Raw genomic sequence first — 26,455 nt, 5'->3', positions numbered from 1 at the left:
AAAGGTTCTCTATAAATCTAAAAATATTATCACCATGATCACTACTGCCATCACCATTCATCATTATTGCTAAAATTGGCCCAGGGGTTCTTGTACCTGCTTTTCAACTGAAAACCATAAATTCTGCCATTTCTTCTCCCAGAGAGAAGAGACAAAATCCATCTGTACAAATGTACAAACTACATTACTGTTATTTCATTGAACATTTTTACCTATGTTATTTCCTTTGAACCCTGTTAGGTGCGTGCTCCCCCATTTTATGAATTGAAGTTCCCAAAGATTTAGTGACTTGTTCATGGTCACACAATTAATAAGTATTTAAGGTGAGATATGAGCCTAAGTTTTCTGGTTGTAAGTCCAGTACCTCACCAGCCATGTCATCTTCTTTAAGAGAACAACAACATCCTTTGCAAGTTGGCCCTCAGAGGCATGGCAAGTCACTAACTGTAAAATGGGAATAAGGGTATCTAATTCCTATGACCTTCTCTATTTGATGTAGTTACTCTGAATAAAAACATCCTTAGAACAATTTAAGTAACTCAGAAATAGGGCATTGTAATCATCAAATACTTAAATCCAGATTTCCATCTATGGCTCACTAAGATAATAGTAGCTTTATGGATTTCCTATCCACAAACTATACACATATGGTATTTGCCACATAGAGAGTTTGGAATTTTATAGTACTCTAAGAACCAAAGTATGATGACTGTCAAAATTTCTTTCAGCATATGCAATTTTATTATCAAACATTACTTCCTCCCAACAGGAAGAAATTAAGGGAAAAATCCAGTACAATGTAGATGATATTGCTCCAACTGGAATGAGAGAGAAAAAGGAAGCAAGATATGGCTTACTATGTTTCCTTCCAATAGGAAGAAATTAAGGCAAGACTCCAATGCAATGTAGATGGCATTGTTTCAATTACTAAAAGGAAGAAGAAAAAAGGAAGTAGCACTGACCTATATGCTTACTCTACTTCCTCCCAATAGGAAGAAATTAAGGCAAGATTCCCAAGCAATGCCGATGAAATGTTCCAGTTACAACAATAGGGGAGATAAAGAACAAGCAAGATAGATCTATACCTCCTCTCAACAGGAAGAAATTAAGTCAAAATTCTAATGCAATTAAATGGAATGGTTCCAATTACTAGGATAGGGGAGAAAAATGAAGCAGTATAGACCCTATATTTGGAAAGGATGTAATTGACAAAATACCAAGGATTTTAAGACCCATGTATATGTTTCACCACAAATTACACAAGATACATTGTCAGTCAATAAGCATTTATTAAACATTCTGTGCCAGACATGGTACTAAGCACTGGGGTTACAAAGAAAAATAAAATTACAGTACCTGACCTCAAGGAGCTCATATTCTAAAGAGGAATATAATAGGGAGGAAATATAAAGTGAAAAAAAAAGTTAATCCACAAAAAAGATTCAAGAACCTAATACTTAAATTTTTAATGTGAAAAAATGAGAAAGGAAAAGAAATATTGCTTAATAATTCTAAAAGTATTTTCCTTACAATCACAAGATAAAGCAAATTGGAAGTGAGGAATAATGTTGTCCTTATTTTATAAACGGGGAAACAAATTCATAGAAGCTTAGTGACTTGCCCATTGTCATCCAATAAATACAAGGCAGCACCTACGTTCAAATTCGAATCTTTTGACTCCAAATACAGAGATCTTTCCTCTACCCTCAAGTGTTTTTCATAAGCATCCAAGTGCAGCATTCAAATGCAGCATCAATGAGAGGCTGTGTCTACCAACAATTTTCAGAGAAAGGCTCCAACCTTTTCCTCTAAGGTCTAGGACTTCTGTTGGTATAATCACCATTTCAAGTCCTGAGTTTCTGACACTTAATCATGAAGACAATTATCATGAGACTGAGAGTCACAATTCACAGTGTTCTCAGCACACACATACACATCTTTGTTCAAAACTCAGATCACAAAGACAAAAAAATCTTTCAATTGTTTCATTCAGGTGATTATGACTAAAGATTCTCTGATTTAATATGCTTTTCTCCCCATTCTCTGTATTGATGCTTCTGTGAAGAGTTGCCCAAGCAAAAAATATTGAGTGAATTTTACATGCTTTGCTCTTGAGAGTATCAAGAATACTGAGAGTATTGGGCATAACAACAAGGTAAGGTTGAACTTAAGCCAGCCCCCCAGTTTTTTCACAGCACAGATGTCCCTAGTGGAAGCATAACAAGGATGGTAGTCTGGCTAATTACTTTTTATAAAAGGAAGAAACCCTAATGAGATCAATCTGGTGCTTCATGTAACCAAACCACTTCAAAATTCTCATCCAAGGTAATAATAAAAGCAGATCTAAAGCACTTTAAAGTTTTCAAGCAGTCTACATATGTCAACTCATGGACCTCAGTAGATTAATTCAGAAAGTATTTATTTACACTTAATATGTTTCAGTTAACTATACTAGGCATTGGTGATACAAAGACAAAGAAAGAAATGATCACTACTTACAATGAGTTTATATTCTAATGGGGCTTAGATGTATGGTACGTCTATTTATCATGTAGGTAGAAGATTACTTCAAAAATAAACTTTCAAAAGTAGAGGAAAATTGAAACTTAATGTCTCTCCTCTCTCCTCTTTCATCAGATTTTGATGTCAGAGCCTGGGAAGCTGTTTCAAAAAGTGAAAGTATGGCTTCAGGAATACTGGAATGTCACAGACCTAATAGCCATCCTCCTATTTTCTGTTGGAATGATTCTTCGTCTGCAAGATCAACCATTCCGAAGTGATGGGAGGGTCATATACTGTGTTAACATCATTTATTGGTATATCCGCTTGTTAGACATTTTTGGCGTGAACAAATACTTGGGCCCTTACGTTATGATGATTGGGAAAATGGTAAGCAAGAGTTCTAGTTTTTTCTTGGGTATTCTAAGGAGAGGAGTGATAGTAGAAAAAAGAATGAGGATTAGTTAAATCTGTTGTAATATACAGGTCCAATGGCAGATATTTAATTTTTCATCCAAGGACCAATCTAGCTAAATGCAGAGAGGTTCATCACCAGAAGGCTGACCACCAGGTGATGATTATTTTCGGCCACAGCTTATGATATCATCTACAAAGGATGCCATCTGTATCAGTGAAGGGAGTACCAACACCAATGAAATCATGGATCCTTGAAGTCCTAAGGTAAGTTGGCAGAGTATAAAATAGACTTGGCCATGATTTTTCTTATTTCCATCCTTCAAGGTCACAGAATCAGAATTTTAGAGCTCAAACATAGACAATCTAATCTAACTCCTCCTCCTTTAAATTGCTTCAGAATTTAAACTTAGTCACATAAATAACTAAAGAATGATTCTCCAGTGGGGAAAGAAGTCTTTGCTCCAAAAACTTTTATTGAACTTAATTCTCTCTTCTACATTCTAGAGGCCAAAATATCTTCCCCATGTACTGATGGGAGAAAGACTTTCTCAATATCCTATTGTATTGACTAAAAAGGAAAAAAGAAAATAGCCAGAGCTATAATCAAAGATCTTGAAGAAACCTCATAAACTGGTCATTTACAACCCCTTCATTTTACAAATTAGGAAACCAAGGCTCAAACTGGTTAAGTAACTCCAGAGTCACTAGCCATACTACTTTCGGAAGAAAACTGAAATACTGTTACTCTCTCATTTCTATGGCCTCTGGAGGGGGGATTTTGGAAATCCAGGAAAGGTACTAAGATCACTCTCTGATAGAGACATGGTCACAGCTTTTGTTTTTATCTTTGGCCCACACCAGTCACCCATCAGGGCGGTGCAGTCAGGATATCACCCTAGAAGAACAGCATCACTCTATTTATACAAAATTCCTGCCTGCTTCCTCCCACAGCCACTGTGGGGAGCATCAGAGCTGCTTTTAAAGCAACTTTTCTCTTCTGAATATGTCATTTAGTATAATGAATCATCTCTGCTACATTGCTGAAGCTATATTCCCTTGAAAAATCTGTGAAAAAAAAAGTTTGCTAACAGGTCCTATGAACTCTGCTCCCTTTGTGGGGATACCTTTTTGTGGGCAATTAGCCAAGATGTTTTTAAAGTCACTCTTCACTTAAGTTCCATCAGAATTGATCCTCATATAATATTGTTATTGAACTGTATAATGATCTCCTGGTTCTAGTCATTTCACTTAGCATCAATTCATGTAAGTCTCTCCAAGCCTCCCTGTATTCATTTCTTACAGAACAATAATATTCCATAACATTAACATACCATAATTTACTCAGCCATTCTCCAATTGATGGGCATCCATTCAATTTCCAGTTTCTAGCCACTACAAAAAGGGCTGCCACAAACATTTTTCCTTCTTTAATATCTCTTTGGGATATAAGCCCAGTAGTAACACTGCTGGATCAAAGAGTATGCACAGTTTGATAAGTTTTTTACCATAGTTCCAAATTGTTCTCCTGAATGATTGGATTCATTTACAACTCCACCAACAATGCATCAATGTCCCAGTTTTCCCTCATCTCCTCCAATAATCATCATTGTCTTTTCCTGTCATCTTAGACAATCTGACAAGTGTATAGTGGTATCTCAGAGTTGTCTTAATTTGCATTTCTCTGATCAATAATGATTTGGAACACCTTTTCATATGAGTAGAAATAGTTTCAATTTCATCATCTGAAAATTGTCTGTTCATATTCTTTGACCATTTATCAATTGGAGAATGGCTTGATTTCTTACAAATTAGAGTCAGTTCTCTATATATTTTGGAAATGAGGCCTTTATCAGAACCTTTAACTGTAAAAATGTTTTCCCAGTTTATGAGCTTTTTATTTTCAAAACATATGCAAGGATAATTTTTTACCATTGACCCTTGCAAAATCTTGTGTTCCAATTTCCCCACCTTCCCCCCCAACCCCTCTCCTAGATGGCAAGTAATCCAATAAATATTAAACATGGTAGAAAATATATGTAAATCCAATATAGGCATACATATTTATACAATTATCTTGAGCAGCTATATTATTTTTCAGTTGTACCTTTTCCATTTTTACAATGACATAACTCTCACTTTGGTGAGGAACATGAAATGGTACCAATATGTTGCCCAGGCAGCAGTCCCAGGTAATATTAGCAGGGATTTACTACATTTTCTCTCTACAACCTAACTTTCTGATTCCTCTGTCATTCCAAAATAAAAAGAGCAAAGTAAATTGAACATGTAGTATTGGTTGCAGTGGAAATTGTTGCTTTACATGTGGTTTCTAACATGATGGTTGACTCATTGACCCAAGACAAGAAAAAAAAATTGTCAGAAGACTGAATATACAGTTTATAGACCCTAATCAAAGATTAACAAAAGAAAGCAAAACACCAATTTGAACAGTCAAAGTAATATTGAGAATCTCTGAAACAATGGGGAATGTTCCTTTTAGGACTAGATAAGCAATTATTAAGTACCTACTACCACCATGTGAGCTGGTGGCTCAATAGATAAGAGCAATAGGCCTAGAGTCAGAAACACCTGAATCAAATTTACCCTTAGATATTTCCCAGTTGTGTGATTCAGGAGTATTAAAACCTTCTTCCCCAATTTCACTACTCAGAGGAGTCTCTAGGTACAACAGAAAGTTGGAATTCAGTTCTTACAAGAAGAGGGCCATCATACTACCTGGGCAGTTCAGAATAGAATGGAGCATGGTAAGGGCAGAAAATTACTTATATAGCATCAAGATGGAAGTACACTCCCCATTCCTGTTGATTTTTAAATCCATTAGATGAAAAGAAAGTAACTATTGACCAATGGTTAGCAATGCTGTCTACTTCCTATGGGTCATATGACTTCCTGAGATTCAGGGCTAGGGTTTGACCTTTTCTGCTCTAGAGTCCTCTGAGAGTGAACTTCAGGCCTAAAGTATGTCTTACATTTGAGAAATATTCATTTATTTCATCCAAGCAAGTCACTTAACCTCTGATTGACTGATTGACAAAAAAATCCATTGGAGAAGGAAATAGCAAACCATTCCAGTACCATTCGCCAAAATATAACCCCATGAACACTTTGTCCACAGGGTCAGTATCAAAGATGTTACACTGGGAATACACATACACAAATAAAATGGCTCTTGACTTCAAAAAGCTTATATTCTATTGAGAGAAAATATCATGTACTCAGGAAAATTGTGTGTGTGTGTGTGTGTTTGTGTGTGTATTATGAAATTTCCTATGGGTAAAAGAGGGTGAAGTACTAGCAATATGAACAGGTAGGATGTGGTATATGAGAAAACTAAGACTTCTACTAGGCTGAAATAAGGAATAGATATGTGAAAGGTACTTAAAAGATGAAAAGTCATATATAGGTAACAACAAGTAAAACCAGTTTGAATGGAATACCAATGACAAAAGTGTGTGGAAGGATAATATTTAATATGCTTAGAAATATAGAATCACACTATGAAGTGTTTTAAACACAAAGCATGAGGTGTTTTGTGGGTTTTTTTGTTTTTTTTTTTGTTTGTTTGCTTGTTTTGCTTTTGTAGGGCTAAGAGGAACCAACGGAGCTTCTGAAATAAGGAAGAAACATGGTTATGTATTTGTGTACAGGGAATATCAATTTGGTTTTTGTGTAGAGGAAATTGTGGAGAGAAGATAATGCATTTAGGAGGCTACTGAAAAAAAATTCAGAGAGGAGTGATGAAGGCATGATTGTGATATAAGTAGAGAATAAGCAAAAGAGGGAGATATGTTAAAGATGTAAAATCAACAAAAAGTAACTGATACGATGTGAGTGGATAAGGAAAAGGTCAGAATCAAGGCTTATTTAAAGGTTGCAAACAATGATGCTTAAAAGAATGATGGTCCTATCAACAGTAACAAGGTAATTAGAAGAGATAAAAGGTTAGAGGAGAAAAATAGTAAATTAAGTTTTGGACAAGTTGAATTTTAGAAGCCTACAGTTGGTGATATAGGACTGGAATTTAATAAACAATGGCTAGCTATAGAGATGATATAAAGATTTCTGAATAGAAATTATAATTAAACCCACAAAAGTTAATGGGATCACCAAGAAAGTATAAAATGAGAAGAAAGCTCAGGACAGAGTCACAGAACACCATCAGTTAGGGAGCTAAAAAATAGATCATGACCCAATAAAAAAGGTTTTGGAAGAGCAAATGATAAGAGAATGAAGAAAACAGTGTCAAAAAAATCAAGAGAGCGTATCTAGGAAGGTGGTCAGCAGTGTTAAATGCAACACAGAGTACAGAAAAAATAATGATAACAGGAAATCACATTTAGCAATTGTGAGATCATTGAAATCTTCAGAGAGAAAAGTTTCAGCTGAATTATGGTTTCCATATATTTGCTGGAATTATGTATGCTTGTATATATATATATGTATTTATATAAACACTGAAAAAAATATATGAAGAATCTGTAATTTTGAACCAGTAGAAAACTCTCTCCACCAAGATAGATCACAATTCATTAATAACTTAGTTGGTAAGTTCTAAGGAATTGCATGAGGCAGCTTGCCCAGAATTATATAGCAAACTAGTATTAGGAGGCAATATTTAAACCTAGACCTATAAGTTTGCTATTCTATATGTATGTCACTGCTGCCTCTCTCTCTCCCCTCTTTTCTCTCCTCCCCAGTTGAACTAAAAACCATAGAAAATGCAAATCAAAATGCATGTCCTCTTTTGTCCACCCATCTTTAATCAATCTATACAATTATAACAAGGAGGACCAGTTACAACTTTTCTAGCCAGTTGAACTCTTCATAAATAAAGGATGAAAGACTGGTACTCAAAAGAAAAGAGAAAATATGGGAGTGGGGAGGGGGGAATAGCAATGAACTATCTCTGCATACTTGGTAGCCAAACTAGAGGGATTTGAAACCATTATGCAAAGAAAAAAAAATATTTAACTGATATATTGCACCAAAAGCAATGGTGCAATATAGAGGAAATGTCAAAGTTTCCAGAGACTTAGATTCAAATTCTCTCTGTCTGTCTGTCTGTCTGTCTCTCTCTCTCTCTCTCTCTCTCTCTCACACACACACACACACACACACAGTCAACAGTACTATGACTACTGCGTCAAATTAATTTCGAAGTTGCCTTGAGAATTGATTTATTTAAAACTTATTGAATATCAATGGACATCCTCAGGCCTAATGAAGGACATAGGAAAATTGCAGTTACTGAATGCTAATGAAACAAATTAGACAATGAAGAATTTCTTAATTCTAATTCTAAGACAGAATTTGTTGGTAGAACTGTAATTAGGATTTCTTTGAATATGTAAACTGAAGGCAAGGATTTACACATAGTAGGCACTTAATAAATGCTTGCTGGATTAGAGTTGATTGGATAGGTGTCATTGCCCTGCTTCACTGAAGTTTGCTTCCCATGTTGAGCTATTTGATAGTAAATTTCCAAAAAAGGGTAATGGTTGATTTAAGATACACAAAATAAGTAACTATCTAAAGATAAAGTCAGACATAGGTATAAATCTAAGAGACTGAGGTAAGGTTGGAAAAAAAAAGTTTAGAAATTGAGTCAAAACCAGGATATATAGAATCTTATAGCAATAAGCATAATTATATTGCTATTGATACTATAGCTAGTATTTATAAAGTTCTTTAAAGTTTGCAAAATAGTCTATATATGATATCTCTTTCGATTCTGAGAACAACCATGTGAAGTCAGTGCTATTATTATTATTATTATTGCCTTTTTCATAAATAAAGAAACTGAGACTGGGAGAGGTTAAGTAGCTTGCCCAAGGTCATACAATTAATACATACATGTGACAGAAATTGATCCCAGATATCTCTAACTCCAAGCCCAGCACTCTCTCCATTCAATTACCTAGATAAATGCATATAACTCTTCACCAGACACAGTTTCACTGCTCCAGGAATTTCCTTCCCTTAATTCCAGAGCAGGAAAATTACCCTAGGAATATGAAAAGTATGGACCACTATATGCAACTGGTTTATATTAGAGTGAAGTGAGATGCAGCCAGAGAAAGGTGATCTACCATGGACATTTAAGTGCATTGTCCCAACCCCATTCACCCACAGAAAATTCAGCTTCTCATAGCTTAGAGCGAATTAAAAATCTTTCCTTCTAAAATAGACATTCAGATTTAAGCCTGAGACTTTCCAGGTCTAGATCAGCATCATAAATATCCCAACTACATCTGGGCCATTGTTCCACACCAGTTTGTTTCACAGGAAGAGAAATAATAGGATTCCTATTTTGCTCATAAATGAGAAACACATTGACAACACTCGCCTTTTCCAAGGCCACAAGCACAGCTGCCAACGACCCCAAATAAGAACCTGAGATCTTGACTCTCATCTGTGTGGGTCATTGGGGTCAGGCTACATGGTACTGAAGAAAGATCAAAGGTTCAAATCCTGGCTCTACAAATTCTACCTCTGTAACCTTGGCCTGGTCCTTGGCCTTCAGTTTCTTCATCTGTAATGTGAAAGAAGTTGCACCAACCCTAACCTAGATCTCTGATCCTAGATCTGATTAGGATACTAAGTGACAAATAGAAAAATTAAATAGGGGGAAGAGAAGGAGTCACTATATAATGCTTTTGGTTTTTCTTCATTTTTAAACTATTGTTAAGAGCCTTCATATATCTCTTTCACTTGCTCGTCTATGGTTATAATAACTAGCATGTATATAGTGTTTTAAGGTTTGCAGAGTTCTCTACAAATATTATCTCATTTGATCCTTAGAACCACCTTGGGAGATAGGCGCTATCAATATTCCCATCTTACATATGAGAAAACTGAGGCAGATGGAAGTTAAATGACATATATAACTAGCAAAGTGTCCAAGGAAAAATGTAACCTCAGATTTTCCTGACCAGAATGTCAAAGCATTTTAGTGATGCCCAATTCTTCATAACCCCATCTGGAATTTTCTTGGCAAAAGGTACTTGAGTATTCTGCCATTACCTTTTCCAGCTCATTTTTAGTTGAGGGAATTGAAGCAAACAGGGTTAAGTAACCAGGGCCACATGTCTAAAGTATCTGAGGCCAGATTTGAATTCAGTAAATTTCCAACCCAGTGTTTTATCCACCTCTCCTGACCAATAAAAGCTAATATTATTACACATAGTACTTTTAAGGTTTGAAAAGTACTTTACAAATATTATCTCATTTTACACATGAAGGAACTGAAGTGACTTGCCCAGGGTCACAAAGCTAATAAGTATCTGAGGCTGATATGAATTCAGGTCTTCTTGATTTTAGGCCCTGCATTCTACTGCTTAGGCCAATCTAGCTGCCTGTGGCTAGAAACCTATCCAGACTTTCCTTGTCAGAGAATTGACATATTTTCAATGTTTTCATTGACATCAGCATTTTATGCTAATTATGTGGGTTTTCTCTTGTCCTTTTCCCCCATCCCTGTCTCTTCTAGATGATAGACATGATGTACTTTGTCATCATTATGCTGGTGGTGCTGATGAGCTTTGGGGTGGCTAGGCAAGCCATTCTCTTCCCCAATGAAGAACCTTCATGGAAATTGGCCAAGAACATTTTCTACATGCCCTACTGGATGATTTATGGGGAAGTGTTTGCAGACCAGATAGACCGTAAGCAAGTTTATGATTCTCATACACCAAAGTCAGGTATTTAACTTCAATCCAGTGATGTCTTTTCCAAGATCATTTATTTGTTCTCAATAAATGGCTCAAGAGAGAGGACTATATTGGAACTTTAATTCTTGGAGGAAAATCAATCCCAGAAGGTACACAGATAGGAGTAGTGAAACCTTCCTTGGGTATTTGTTTCTGATGGTGTCCTCTGTGACTCATGTCTGCCAAATTTTCTAATTTCAAAGAGATGAATTACTTTTTTAAAAAATTGATTCCCTTTTTGGATTTTAAATCCTAAGACCATGTGTTGAGTGTGTGGATATCAGGAATGTGTTATGCTACTCCCAATCATTCTTCCCCTTTAAAAAAAATAAATAAATCCATGGATTTTATTTCAGAATAAATTCAATATGACCATGAATATTCCACTATGGTAAAAGGAATCTATAGGATGTTTTCCATATACTGAAATCAGTTCCCCAATTTCTCTCCCCAAATTTCTTAAATGATATGCTACTACAAACTCCCTGGAATCAGCAAATCCTGAGGTTTCATTTGGCTGGGAATGTGGAAAATGCCTTAAGTTATAAATTTAAGTTGCACACCAAGTGTAAAAAGCAGCTTTAGCCAGAAATGATGCTATGTGAGAAGCTAAACACAGGAGGATCTAGCCATAGAAGGCTCTAATATATGCTGATTTCCAAGGGGCCCCATCCCTTTTTAATGGTACTTGAAAATGCATGTGTCTTAGAAGTCTTTTCAAGGTTTCAAAATGCAGGGAAAGTCAGGGAACACCAAGTATGGAGTTCTATGGGAAGAAAGCATCAAGAATAAAGGCACTGCTGAGAGCAGAAGAGGAGGAATCAAATCCTTGGAGCAAGTTTTTCCACCTTATCCCTGAGGATCATAGCTCTAGAAATAACATCCTTCCTACATTATTGGATTAACTTTTTTTTAAACATTGCTGCTGATAGGCCAGCCAAATGATCACTAGACTATATGCATGCATTAAGGTTGCATAACTAGGTGGTGATACTTATTAAAATTAGGAAAAAGAGAAATAATTTGTGTTCTGCCCCGTAAGAGGCCCAGACCAGGAAATCAAGTTCAAGGCATTGAATGGTATAATCCTGCCATCATTGAAAGCATTGAATACAGGCTTGGCCTCAGACCCTATTTTTAAATCCTTTTCCTTTTATCTCCAATCCACTTAGGGTTTGGATAAATTCCTCTCTTGGACCAAAAAGGGTGAAGCCAATATGATTTGGAACATGTGACTGTAACATTGTTCATCTCATCAGAATGAGCTGACTTTCTAGAGAATAATGTGAACTCTCATTCTCAGAGAGAGTCTCACTCAGGTCAGCAGTCAATCAACAAACATTTATTAAGTGCTTATTATGTGCCAGATGCCCTGGGAATAAAAAGAAAGGCAAAATGCAGCCCCTACTCTCAAGAAGATCACATTCTAATGAGGAAGGTAACCCATATTAACTACAAATATTTAAGATGTATATAAGGTAAATCAGAGCTAATCTCAGGAGGCATCCCTCCCAGAGACACACAAAAAAAAGCCCTTCTGAAAGTCTCTTTCCACATAGCTCCTTAAAAAGCAGTTTAATAATTTAAAATTCATCTGTTGTCTTATTTTTTCCTTGGGAGGAAAAAAATTAAGATTATCTCCAAGAGATTGTCTTTTTCCCACTTGGTTCTATCATTTATCTTTCTGGGTTTCTGTTCTTCCAAAATCTTTCCTTAATTCTTAAAGACATTAGAATATCTTTAGCCATTGGAGGCAAGGGACATGGGGAAGTCCATTGGAATGTAGGTTTCTTTGTGAATGGGAGTTTCTATGTCCCTCTACAAGTGGCCATTTATTGATGTTGTACTAAGGACCCAGCCTAGTGCAACAAATGCCGCATCTGGCTGAACAACAGGATATATATATATCTATATCTATATATATTTAATTTTTATGTTTTAATGAAAGGCTGATTATAGTTTAGAACCCCAAAACCTGTCAAGATGGAAGAATTGTTTTGTTTTGTTTGTTTTGTTTGTTTGTTTGTTTGTTGAGTGAAATCTGGCAAGGCATTTCCTAAACCATTAATTTTATCTATAATACCATACATGTGTGAGAATAAATTATTTCCCCTATTACTGGCATTTTGAAGAATAGAGTGAACAATATTTTGATGAAGTGACCCTCTACTAGAAACATCTTCTGACATACAACCCCACCTTTACGTCTACTTATGTCCTGTCCAAAGTTCAGAAATTTATTTCAATGTATTCTTTATACTTGTTCTAAGCTAAATCAGCCACTATTTTTCTGTCTAAAATATTCTAGAGCATTTGTCCTTTCTCAAATGTGTGTAGTACTGTATCCCTAACCTGCTGCTCAACTTCTTTGAAAATATCTGTCTCTTTAATGAATTGATTTGGGAGGCAGTGGGGTATAGTGAAAACAGTTCTAGTTGTGGATTTTGTTTTAAAGCCCAGCTCAGCCATTTACTCACTCTCTTTATGATCATGGGCAAGTTCCTTTATTTCTCTGGACCTCAGTTTCCTCACGTGTAAAATGAGGGTGTTGGTCTGGATTATCTTTAAGTTTCCTTCCAGTTCTAAAGCTATGATCCTATGATTTCCACATGACTACACTGTAGTAGGAAGAATATTCAGAGAGCCCCAAGTAGAGAGATATTTGAGAAAGGTACAAATCAAGTTGCTCCTATAAAGTGTGTTGCCTCTTTTCTGTGCCAAATCCAGGTTGGTTTGTGAAGCATGCATTCAGACTGATGGAATCTCGAATCAACCCAGAGCTACTACCCAGCAGAGGGTCTGCTCTTAATGTGAATTTGCTCTTGGGGGTGTGGGGTGGGGGTTTCCTTTCCCTCTTAAAATGCAGTATCTCTAATACACATCCTCCAAAGCAATACATTTTTAACCCAATGCACATGCTCTGTGTCTAACTTTTGTTTTTACTCCAAAATGGCTGCATCCATTTCATCTTTATTTAAAAGAAAAAAAAAAAAAAAAAAACAGCTCTTAATTGGAATGTATTATGGATGTATGACAATGCACTGAGACTTGTTACCTTCAGTCTGATACCTCAGAAATGAGGCCAACTTTGATACCTTCACTTCTGAGAACTAAGGTTACCTATATACCTATGTATCATTTTTCTAGCAGTTTGTATTAAATGTTGTGGCCATAGATGAAGAAACTAGAAAACAAGATTTACTTAATAACGCTTTCTAAATGTACTTAAAAGAATTTTTTTTTAATGGGGGTGGGGGTACAGAGTGAAAGCACTCAGAATAACATGATAGTGAAAAAAGAATTTTTTACCCCTAAGTAGTTTTTGAAGATTCATTCAAAAGACAAAAGAAAATTTTCCTAATAGCCTGTGGGGTTGCTCAGGCTTTTTACTCTTCCTCATGATGGAGATTAAGGAGGGGGAAGGGTAGAAAGGAATATGTATGAGTTCATTACCCTGAAAATTCTACATAACTGGCCAGTTTTGAGCAAATTGCCTTTAAATGTTCAGGTCAAATTAAGAGTTTTTTTTTTTTTTCAAAAACCAAAATAACATCTATGTATGAAATTATTTGGTGTTCAGCTTATTGAAGGCATCACATCCTGCCAATATCATTTAACAAGCTCTGACATAAAGATAGGTGATATGAAAAAAATACATATTAATTTTTCATGTCTGGATATGAAAGGAACAAATGGGGAATAGTTAAGCCTGAAGCCAAGGGGCAATGTTATAAACAGCCAGTCAATGATGTGTATAAAACCAACATTAGGTAGGATCTCATCATATCTAAAATCCTGTATTCCTCTGGTTGGTGATATGGGAGGAAACCTGGTAAATATCTTTGTATTTAACAACAGAATGAGAGTAGAGAGTAGACAACTGATGTCATCTTTTCTCTGAAAGAAAAGGACTTCCATTTATAGGTGACAATCTTCCACACCTTATTTCACTGTCTAAAGCAGAGTTTGGGAAGGAATGAATCATGCACTTAGATGTATTAAGTGTATAAAATAAAGCCTAGAGGTAGACTTCTTTTCTGACATACTGAATATTTTTATAAGTTTACACAGTCATTTGAAAACAAGATACTGAGAAGTAATTCTACCTCGAAATCTTTGTACTACCTCTCAATCATTTTGTGTTCCAATTTAGCCATTAAGACTACTTGGTGTACAGGTCAAATCTGTTTTTGCTTATTGACTGTAATCTCAATAGTATGTCAGATATTCTCTAATGAGATCTGGAGTCAGCTAACCACACCATTTCATTACTTTTATAAAAGGTTTCCTAGAAAACAGTCTAGTTTAATTGTTTTGTTGTTGTTGTTTTTAATAACCCTGTTAAGTCACCAGATCTGAAAAAACAACAACAAAAAATGCATATTACTTTTTAGTTAGTAAACTAGGGATCAGGAATGCATTGGTTTTCTGATCCATATTGTATTTTGAAATATTTTTTCTAACCTGAGTTCAAAACAGGCCTCAGACACACTTAGCATTTCTTAACTGTGTGATCCTGAATAAGTCACTTAACTCCAATTGCCTCACCAAAAACAAAAACAAATTCTACACTTTGGCTGATACATTTGAATAGGTGAGATGCCTAATTACTCAAATATGTTTGCCTTTTTCTTTTCTCTCTCTCTCCTTTTTTTTTTTTTTTTTTTTTTTTTTTTTTTTTTTTTTTTTTTTTGGCTTTGATTTCAGTTATATAGGGAACTTCTACTGTGAAGACTTCTTTACAGACTGCCCATCATTCATGTGCAATTTATAGGCCCAAAGAGTTGCTAAGAGCATTGAGAAGTTCCATATGATTTGCCCACAAATACACAGCTGGTGTTTTTTTTTTGTTTTTGTTTTTGTTTTTGTAGTCAGGTCTTCCTGACTGTAAAGCTGGCCTTCTCTTCACTATGCCACTTGTCTTCATTCTGTATTAGTTGATTTTTATTAAACTGAAGAATGTTATTTTAAATTTGGAATTCAACTTAGGGCAATATGTGAACCTTTGTTACTCACTGCTGATAATCTAACGGATTCAAAGAAAGTAGGACAAAGTCTAGGAAAATAAACCTGAAGAAAATTCAGGATGAAATATAATCAAAATCCATCCAAGTCAAATCATCCCTAAAACATTTATAGGTTAAAGTAGGACAATACATGTAAAACAGATTTGCCAGAGTTTCTATAGCAATCTATTCTCATCATCAATGACAATAGGTGTATACTATAGTGCCCACTGTGCAATATGAAGGAGTAGAAATGCAACTTAAAATAGCAAAGTTAAAAAAAAAACAGAGAGACTCTACTAAATATATATTGAGGAAATGTATCCTAGAAACAACATTGTTTTAAGGTTACCAGGCAGGGAGTGATTTTCTAAATATCTTAAAGAGGAAAGGTGCTGAAAGGTAAGAGATCAGAGATCATAGTTTAAACCTAAAATGGTGACTTAGGAGACTTAAGCAACAACTAACTCATAAGTCTACTTTTCTGTCCCAATAAATTCTTTATGGGAATGACCTGCCTACATTACATATATGTATATGTATATGCATGTATGTGTATGTATATATATCCACAAGGCACATATAAGAAGGCAACAAGTAGACACTGACAGATGATTTTCTATAGCAAACTGGTTATTTATATGTTCATAGTTTACTGAAAGGGCTAGAAAATAAAAAACACACTGTTCTTACAGATAGTTGATTTTTTTTAAGGCATTTGACTTGATAGAGAAAAACGCTATCATAAAGACTCTCTCAAAAAGAAGTTTTCCACAGGATGATGTTAAGATTGACAAATGTCTATCCCCTTCCCCTCTTATGTCCTTATTAAAATAGATTGCATTGCTTACCACTACTTCTTCATGCACTATAAAAATTCTTCCTTGCATATCTCTTTTATGTGAGGAAAATTTCCCCATGCTACATCTTCGTTCCATCCTCTCCCAGTGCATCCCTGTTTCTCATTCCTTTGTTTTGTTTTGTTTTTTTATAGAGATCATCCTAACAAAGTCAATTCAGACTCTTGCCTTCTATCTATATAGACTCCTCACTGTCATAATAATGATAAAATTTTTTAGAGTTTCATGTATATCCCCATATAAGAATAAAAATAGTTTAACTTTATTGAGTCCTTTATGATGATTTCATGTTTACTTTTTTATTCTTCTCTTAGGTCTTATGTTTGAATGCCAGATTTTCTGTTCAGCTCTGGTCTTTTCATCAGGAATGCTTGAAAGTCCTCTATTTCATATTGTTTTTTTTCTGGATTCATGTTTGTCATTCTAGCTCCTTGGCCTTCCAGAAAATCACTCCCAAGCCCTCTGCTATTTTAAAATGGAAGCTACTAAACCTTTAAGCTCCTAACTGTGGCTTCATGATATTTTAAATTGTTTCTTTCTGGCTACGTGAAATATTTTCTCCTAAACCTGGGAACCCTGGAATTTGACTATGAAATTCCTAGAAGTTTTCATTTTGGGATCCCTTTAAGGAGGTGATCAGTGGATTCTTTCAATTTCTAATTTATCCTCTGGATTTAGAATGTCAGGGTATTTTTCCTTTATTATTTCTTGAAATATGACAGTATTTTAAGGCTCTTGAAATTGGCTCTTTTTTCATCATAGCTTTTAGATAATCCAATAATTCTTAAATGATCTCTCCTGAATGTTTTCTATTTCACTTTTTTCTCTTTTCATTCTTTTGACTTTGTTTCATTGTTTCTTAATATCTCATAGAATTATCAGTTTCCACTTAACTAGTTCTAATTTCTAAGGAATTATTTTCTTCAGTGTGCTTTTGTACTTCCTTTTTCATTTGATCAATTCTGTTTTTTAAAGATTTGTTTTTCTTCAGTATGTTTTTGTGCTTCTTTTTATCATGCCATTAATTCATAGTAAGACACCAAAACATAATCCCCAATCAGCTTCCTATGTATATCTATATCTATCTACCAATATAAATATGGATATTTTAGATAAATTTAGATAAATAGTATAGATAAATTTTATATATCTATATTTATCTTTATATCTATATAAATAGATGAACTGTTATATATAAATTTTAGTACCATCATGAAAGGTTCTATTTCCATCTTAACTTGCTTTTTTATGTTAGCAAATATACTTGTAGCATTTATTTCTCTGCTCTGTTGGACAAACAAATAAAGTAACTATAGTAGTCCAAAGTCAAAAGATCATGTGTTATAAATTTTCATTTTATTATTTAAAACGATAATCTGATTGAATATTGGCATGGATAATCTAATCATCTCAAAAAATAAAACCATTACATAATATATAAAAATACAATAGGCAATAGTTATTTTAAATGCAGAGTAAAATAGATGTTGCTATAATAACCCCTAACTAAAAAAATAATGCATGAGATAGCATGATGTCATGGACTTTAGCTTCAGAGTCAGGAAAACCTGGGTTCAAGTCCTGACTCTGATACATACTGTCCATGTAACCCCACAGCAAGGCTCAGTGCTCTAGGCAATATTCCAAGACTATAAAATTCAAGGCAACTGTCAACCTGTCAAGGCAACTGTCAACCTGTGTTAACAGAACTCCCTCCCTCCCTGCCTAGGAAACACTGATGAAATTATTGATCCAATATGAACAAGACCAGCAAAAATGAACATGCTCTTAATTGGTGTCTCTGCTTCCAGGATCTTCTCTCTATCATATATGTAAATGTTCCCAAAAATCATACTCACAAGCCATAATGTTAACCATATCAGTTTCTTGACAAAGAATCTTCATCATTACCTCTACTATACAATAGGACCTTTTTTCACATTTAATCCCCTTAACAATGCTCTAACCTACCTTTCTAGAGTCTTACTTTTTCATTGTTCCTCTTAGTACACATTATGATCCTTTCAAACTGGCATATTTGTTCCTAGCATTGGATCTCCCACTTTTTGCATAGTCTTTGTTTTAGGTTTCCTGCATGCCTAGAATATATTCCCTCCTTACTTCTAGAATTCCTGGCCTCTTTTAAAGTTTAGTTTACGTGTAGGAAACTATACTTGACTTCCCCTAAGTATTAATAAACTTTCCTTCAAATTACCTTATATTTACTTATCAGTATACATCATATTCAAATAGAAACAGACCATTAAATATTCAAGAGATGCAAAATGACATTAAAAAACCACATATTTAAATGATTTTTATTTTTTTGTTTGTTTTATTACATTTCCCAACCATATCTTAATCTTGTTTGGCCCTTTGGGAAGAGTGTTGTACTGTGCATTTTATATTTCTGGTGTACATATTATATCCCACTATCCTACCTTCAGTAGAAACTAAACTCTTTTCAATTTTTCAGACCATTTTTCAATTTGTTGCTGTGGCATAGGAGAGGCTTAATGTATTTTATTAAATTGGGGGAGGGAGGGAAGTAAACATCCTCAATTACTGTGATTCCACTACTGTGACTTCTTTGACTTCCTCCTTTCTCCATTTTCTCCAGATGTCTCAATTTCTTTGAAGCTTAGAGGCAGAGACTAAAAAGGAGAATGAGAATAATTCTCAAACATTTGACTTCTTTTAGAAAAAGGATGTGAAGAAGTAATATATCCAAAACTAGCAGAAAATCAATAAGAGAGATGCCAAGAAGTTCAAGTTTGCTTTGAAAAAGCAAAAAGTTTACTATATTACTGTCCAAAGGCAAGTTAAGCTCACTATGGCATTATTTAAATATAGTAGTGTATTTTTACAAAACGCTTTACATTTACAAGGTCCTTTCCTCACAAATGTTCTATGAGGTATAGAAAAAAGAATAATTATACCCATTTTAATGATGAAGAAACTGAGGCTCAGAAAAATTAAATAACTTTCACATGGGCACACAGTCATTGAACTCAGGTCTCCTGATTCTTTTGCACAGGATCTTTCCATACGCCATGTTATTTTCACACACACACACACAGAAACTGTATGCTATGATTATTAAGCTAATATGAAAATGAAATAAAACAATTTATTCAAGAAGATTATAGCCAGCATTGGAATTGGGAGAGTACATATATGTCTGGATCTTTCTGACAGGCTCAAGAGAAATCTATTGAGCAAATAATAGCTCTAGTCTTCTCTCTGTGATCAGTCATTTCACAACTATAAAAAATTTTAAAAAATGTTCAATTATTAGCAAGAGCAGCCTGAGGGATCAAGAAAGGGAAGCTATATCTAAGATTTAGGAGTTACTTATATCCCAAGAGGAGTCTGTATCTGTATTTGATTATCAGTATGGAAGTGTGATAGAAAACACATAAAGAATCCTGCCAGTGGTGAAATTTTCCACCCAAAGTTGGCTAGTGTATAACATATAGTGATGGGTCAAAGGCCCAAACATAGCCAGATCTCTGACTGTCCCATCAAAAAACAGAGTATTCAATTCAATTCAACTCAAGCATTTATTACCATAAAGGCAAAGGACAACGTCTCTAACCTAGAGTTACATTCTACTGGAGGGAAATAACTTATAAACATATAAATAAATACATTGCAAACAATATGAAAGTAGAGGGGGGGAGAACAAACAATAAAAAGGAACAGAGTATCAGTAATAGCCTGGTTAAAGAGCCAGAATTTGAACTAACAAGAGCTAAGGTTTGGAATTGATGCCCCTAGATTTGTAGGGAAATTTGCTTCAAATAATGAACCAGAGGACATGGCACTATGAATTTTGAGCAGGACAGGACTTCAATGTTTATCTAGTTAAACTCCCTCAATTCACAGATAAAGAAACTGAGGCGTAGAGAGGCTGAATGACTCATGATGTTAAGCTAAATTTTTGGGAATGGTGAAGGTAGAATAGAATCAAAGAATAAAAGAAAAACATATAATCCTTATTAGAATCAATGAATGAAAGAAAAACACATAATCCCTTATTATTAGATTGTTATTTTCTCTCTCTCTCTCTCTTTTTGACTGAGACAAATTAGGGTTAAGTGACTTGCCCAGGATCACTGAGACAATTGGGGTTAAGTGACTTGCCCAGGATCACCCAGCCAGGAAGTGTTAAGTGGCTCAGGTCAGATTTGAACTCAGGTCCTCCTGACTTCAGGATTGGTGCTCTATCCACTGTGCCACCTACTTGCCCTGATTGTTGTTTACTCTCAGAGGACCTATGGATATTTACTGGGCATAAAAATACAAAGCACTCCCTAACCTCAAGAAATTTATATTCTAATAATAATTAAGATGATAGATGTTGGAGAATGGTGACTGAGAAAAAGGGTTATGACAGAGAAGTCACACAAATTTTTAATGTCAACTGACATATTCTTTCCAGAAGCAACAATAGTACTGATTTGATCACAGTTTTCAAAACAAGAAGTAGGAAGCAATTGGAGGTGGGAGCTGTGTCGTAGTAAGACCAAAAATGGCTAAAGGTAAGATAAGATTTCATGGTCCAGAGAGTGATACTTGGAAAAGAAAGAAGAAAAAAAGAAAATGATCTGATCGTTTCTTATAGAACAATAATATTCCATAACATTCATATACTATAGTATAGTATATATACTCATTCAGCCATTCTCCAACTGATGGGCATCCACTTAGTTTCCAGTTTCTTTCCACTATAAAAAGACTGACACAAACATTTTGCCCATGTGGGTCCCTTTTCCTCCTTTAAAATCTCTTTGGATTATAAGCCCAGTAGAAACACTGATGGAGCAAAGGATATGAACAGTTTGATAGCCCTTTGAGCATAGTTCCAAATTGCTCTCCAGAATGATTGGATCAGTTCACAACTCCACCAACAATGTATGTATCCCAGTTTTCCTACATCCACTCCAACATTCATCATTATCTTTTCTGGTCAGAAGATTAAGGTTTGAAAACAAGAACTGGCATGGAACCATTTGAGTAATTGTAGGGTTACAGGAGGGAAAGGAGGAGAGGCAGGAAAAGCATCCAAGCCTCTCAATTCCATAATAAAGATAAATGTAAGAAGGGCATTTGAGTGCAAATCCTTTTCAGGAGCATAGAATTTGGGTCCTATGACCAGGCTGGGACAGGGGAGGGGAACAGAGATGGGGAAAGGTGGCTGACAAACTGGCCCCATCTGTGTAATGTGAATGGAGAGATTGTGAGTCCTGTTCCTATACTGCAACATCAGAATTTTGGGAACTATGCTGACAAAATCTGTACACATATAAATATCTAACTGGCATATTTTTGAGCCTCCACTGGTCTACATGTAGGAAAATGAGAACACTCAGGAAGAAGTGAAAAAACCCAAAATCTGATGTAAAAATATGACTTCTTACACAGAGGTTGCCTATTGGTCATTCACTCCTAGTATAAATGATTTGATTTAAATAATTTTCCTCCTCTGTGGTAGCTTCAACTATCATCTCTATTTCAAAGCTTTCTAAATCTATATAGATATAAATATATAAATATATTTATAGCTAATTATGTCTAGATCTCTAGATATAGATATATAGATCCAACCTCAATCTCTTCCCAAAACTCCAGTATTTCCTGTTCCTTCTTAGATATGTTTTATATTCTACCAATACTTAAAATTCTTTATATCCAAAACTGATCTCATTGTCTTTTGTTCCTAATTTCCCTATTTTTATTGCAAAGGGGAAAGGAGAAAAAAGATCAGATATGTTCCTTTGTCATCCCCATATATCCTTCCTCTTCTTTTTCATTGTTAGCACAGTATTCACAGATTTTCTCCATTTTCATAAATCTTATACCCATCACCCAGGAATGCCAAAGTCCTGCTACAAAAGATCCAAGTACAATATTACTAAGTATTCTGGTATTTTCCAAGAAATTAGGTTATTTTCTACAAGGTTCCATTTTCCATCTACCAAAACTTCCCTTTTTATGAATGGTTTCAAATACACAATCCATGGTTGATTTAAACAACTGGAAAGATCCTAAGAATTATACATGAAAATGCTCTTAATCCTCATATTTTTAAGGGAAAAGTAAAATTTGCATTACCGAAGTACCAATCTTTAAAGTGGTGTTTCCTAATTCTCAAGTCCCAACGTAAATTTTTACTAATCTACAAACTCTTATTACCAAAACTCCTGATTCCTTAAAATCTATTAACTTAAAAGACTTACTCTTTCACATTGTTTGTGTCCCAGCATCTTGTTTCTACCTCTATTTCCTATCTACTAACTTCAAAGCAAGAGTGTCTCTTGGGATACATCTCTTTGGAGATGTCCAAAAGACATGGAAACAGGAGGTAGAGGGGCAAAGATTACAGAGAAACGAGCAATAATAGTCTAGAATTTAGAAGAATTTAAAAATTATGAAGAATCCAAACACTGAAAAACACTACTTTGAAGTATTTCATATTAGTCCATTGTTGTTATTTCATTGCTCCAGAGTCAGAGTCAGAAGAGCATGCAATTAGATTGCTTAACTGATCAGTACAACAAACCATTTTTTGGCAAGTGCAAATTCCTCCCTTTTCTCTTTGGCAGCAGTTAGGTACAGGATAAAATCTAATGGAGGAAGGATGAACCAAAAAAACTTCAATGGAGTTAAAATATTGCTCGGTATAATCCAATATTTAGCCAACTTAGTTTGATGTGAAATTTTTCCATTTTTATTTTCAAGATTATATTTGAGAAAATGGAGCAGTATAGAAAAGTGAATAAGGAGTTGTCCTTAGAGTCAGAAACAGGTTCAGATCTTTGCTATTTACTAGCTGTATGAAACTGAATAAAGCAGTTATTTAACCATTCTGTTCTTCCAAGCAACTATCTAAAACTATGAATTCAGAGAAGTTGCCAATGGAGAGACATTCTGTATTAGAAGTTCCTCATACCAATAGAATCGTACTAAATAGAAAGGAAGGATGGAAAGGAGCGAAAGTGGGAGGGAAGAAGGAAGGGAGGGAGAAAAGAAAATAGGGAGGGAGGGAGGGAAGAAGGAAAGGAGAAAAGAAAAAAAAGAAGGAAGGAAAGAAGGAAGAAGGAAAGGAAAGGGAAAGGAAGGAGGGAAGGAGGAAGGAAGGGAGGGAGGAAGGAAGGAAGGGAAGGAGGAAGGAAGGTAGGGAGGAAGGAAGGAAGGAGGGAAGGGGGAAGAGAGACAGACTAGCTATTTTGAAGAGGTGAAAAATTATAGTATATTCTGAAAGCAAATTGGTGTTGATCTTTCTGAAGAGCTGGTAAAACTCTGACTTTTATTTAATACAGTATTTCATTCTAGTAGGAAGAGCTATAGTACAAAAGAAAGAGCAGAAGTTTGTAGTCAGATAACCTAGGTATGAACTCTAGGGGTGAAGTAGGTATGAGCTCTGTCACTTGCTATCTTCCTGTGTATTAAATGCAAGTCATTTAAGTCTCTCCTAGTTTTGATTTCCTCACTATAAAATGAGAACATTTAACTAGATATCTTAAGTAACTCCCAGTTTTAGAGCTATGTTCAATAAACAAGCATTTAGTAAATACCTGCTATGTGTCACACATTGTGCTAGGGACAAGGAATACAGAGACAGAAATCATCCCTGAATCCATTTCAAAGAATCATCTTAATATGTTGCAAAAGTCAGCGAGTCTACCTAGGAAAACCACAGGACATTGCTCAACAGACTATCAAAGACTGAAACTAAGTCTGTTGCTGGTCTTTTTTTAATGATGCCCATGTACAAGATATTTGAAAAGTTAAATGTAATTGAGAACAAGCTGTGCTACGGTAGGAAGGCTAAAGTTGTTACTCACACAAAGTTCAAAGTTATTTATGCCACCTAAGAACCACTGAGTTTGACTACAGAAGAAGCTACAGTATATGTAATTCCATTATATAGCAAATATTGAATTTAAAATAAAATCTATCTAGGAGAGTATCATATGTAGTGAGAGAGAGAGGAGATGAAAATGACTCCTAGCTTTTGAGCCTGAAGAAAGGACTAAGAAAGGTATCTCTAAAAGAGATAGAAAAAAGAGAAAGAGAGAAAGATAGATATATAGATAGATAGGATAGATAGATATAGATAAATGGAGAGGAAGAAGAAGAAAGGAGAGGGAGGGAGAGAACTGGCCTAGGAACAAAATGCATGTGTATTATGTTGTACATGCATGTGTGTTCATGTGTGCACATGTGTGTGTGTATCACACCTACATTTTAAAAGGCTGATTTTTCACAGAATGGATTTAAAAATCATAAATTCTTTCATAAACCTATATTAGAAGGCCATCTGTGAAAATCATCACTTTTATGTGAAATGATTCAAAGCCTCCTCAAACTCCACTAATTTTGACTAGAATGTTACTGCCCCTCCTTTTTACTAATTTCATCTAGATGGGGTATTATCCTTCAGATGGTCATACTACAAGAGCATGTTACAGGCAAGACCTTCTGGTACTTTTTATACCCAACGTCCTTGAGCAGGATCCATGGAGACATTCATCAAACCAAAATCCACCATTAGATTCCAATTCCAAAGTATCAATACTTAATTTAATACTTTAATAAACCAATTTCAAGAGAATCTGATACAATGAATAGTGTCAGTTGTGGCCAGGAAGAGCTAGATTCAGATTGATTTTTGCCACTGAATTAAGTGTGTAGCCCTGAGCAAGTCATTCAACCTTAATTTCCTTATCACTAAAATAAGGAAAATGGACTAGAAGAGCTTTTGAGTCCCTTCCAGCTCAAAATCTATGATCCTATTACTGATACAAATCCTAACCTCTCTTCATTTTAAGGCATGATATTTGTAACTTATATCTTGGCTTGGAAATCTCCTCTAAACCTTAGAGCACTGAGCCTCTCTGAACTAAGTTAAGTTGATCTTCATATGATAGATGCACAATCTGGGCTAATAGTAGTACTCATAGCATAATTACTACTAATAATAATAGTATATTAATGGTATATTAATAGTAATATAAATAATAGAATTATTATTTTAAATACATATATACATTAATTATATTATAATTAATTATAACTAGATTTATATAGCATGTTATACAGCATGTTATCTAGCATATATATAGCATGTTAACGTTTTCAAAATGTTATCTTTTTCAAAATATGTTATCTCATTGGATCTTCACAACAAGTCTCTGAGATCAGGGCTATTACTATCTTCATTTTATAGATGAGGAAACTGAAACAGAGAGATTCGGGGGCAGAACTAAGATCAACACAATTAATAAGTATATGAAATGATATTCAGAATCAGTTCTTCCTTATTCCAAGTCCAGCACCACTCTTATTCCTTGTGTCACCTAGATACTCTCAAAATAAAGCCTTTCTCAGGTTTATAGTTCTGCTAGAAAATGATTGATTAGAAGTTATTGATGCAGAGAGCAATCAATCAACATTCATAAAGTAACTACTACTTGTTACTTAGGCACTGGGCTAAGTGCTGAGATTATAAAAATAGACAAAAAGACAGTCTCTGCCCTCTAAGAGTTTACAATCTAATGGGGAAGAAAATAGGCAAACAATAAGTACAAACAAGCTATGTATAAAAACAAGTGGGAAATAATTAACATAGGAAGGCACTAGGATTAAGAGGGGTTGGGAAAGATTTGCTGAAAAAGATGGAATTTTATTTGGAATTTAAAGGAAGTCTCTTCAATTGAAGAGGAAGATTATCTCAGGTATGGGGGACAGAAAGAGTTAGTTCCTGGAGTATCTTTTTCATGGAACATCAAGAAGGCCTGTGTCACTGGATGGTGGAGAGTTAAGGTATAAAAAACTAGAAAGATAGGAGGGAGATTAATGATGAAGGGCTTTGGATGCCTAACAGAATTTCATATTTTATCCTGGAGGCAATAGGAAGCCACTAGAGTAAATTGAG

General features: G+C 34.9%; 1 protein-coding gene across 5 annotated transcripts in view; it reads left to right on the top strand.

Annotated features, from left to right (window-relative positions):
- Positions 1 to 26,455, top strand: part of TRPM3 (transient receptor potential cation channel subfamily M member 3) — a 617,065-nt gene that overhangs the window by 539,607 nt on the left and 51,003 nt on the right. For all 5 annotated transcript variants that reach the window (XM_031943669.1, XM_031943675.1, XM_031943674.1 and 2 more), the window contains 2 exons: positions 2,638 to 2,889; positions 10,427 to 10,601. In XM_031943669.1, the coding sequence (XP_031799529.1) occupies positions 2,638 to 2,889; positions 10,427 to 10,601 (427 nt within the window). The remainder of the gene's footprint in view (positions 1 to 2,637; positions 2,890 to 10,426; positions 10,602 to 26,455) is intronic.

The sequence above is a fragment of the Sarcophilus harrisii genome, chromosome 1 (assembly GCF_902635505.1).
Source record: "Sarcophilus harrisii chromosome 1, mSarHar1.11, whole genome shotgun sequence".
In the NCBI taxonomy this organism is placed as follows: Eukaryota; Metazoa; Chordata; class Mammalia; order Dasyuromorphia; family Dasyuridae; genus Sarcophilus; species Sarcophilus harrisii.
The sequence above is the reverse complement of the archived record's forward strand: the minus strand, read 5'-3'. Positions and strand labels throughout refer to the sequence as shown.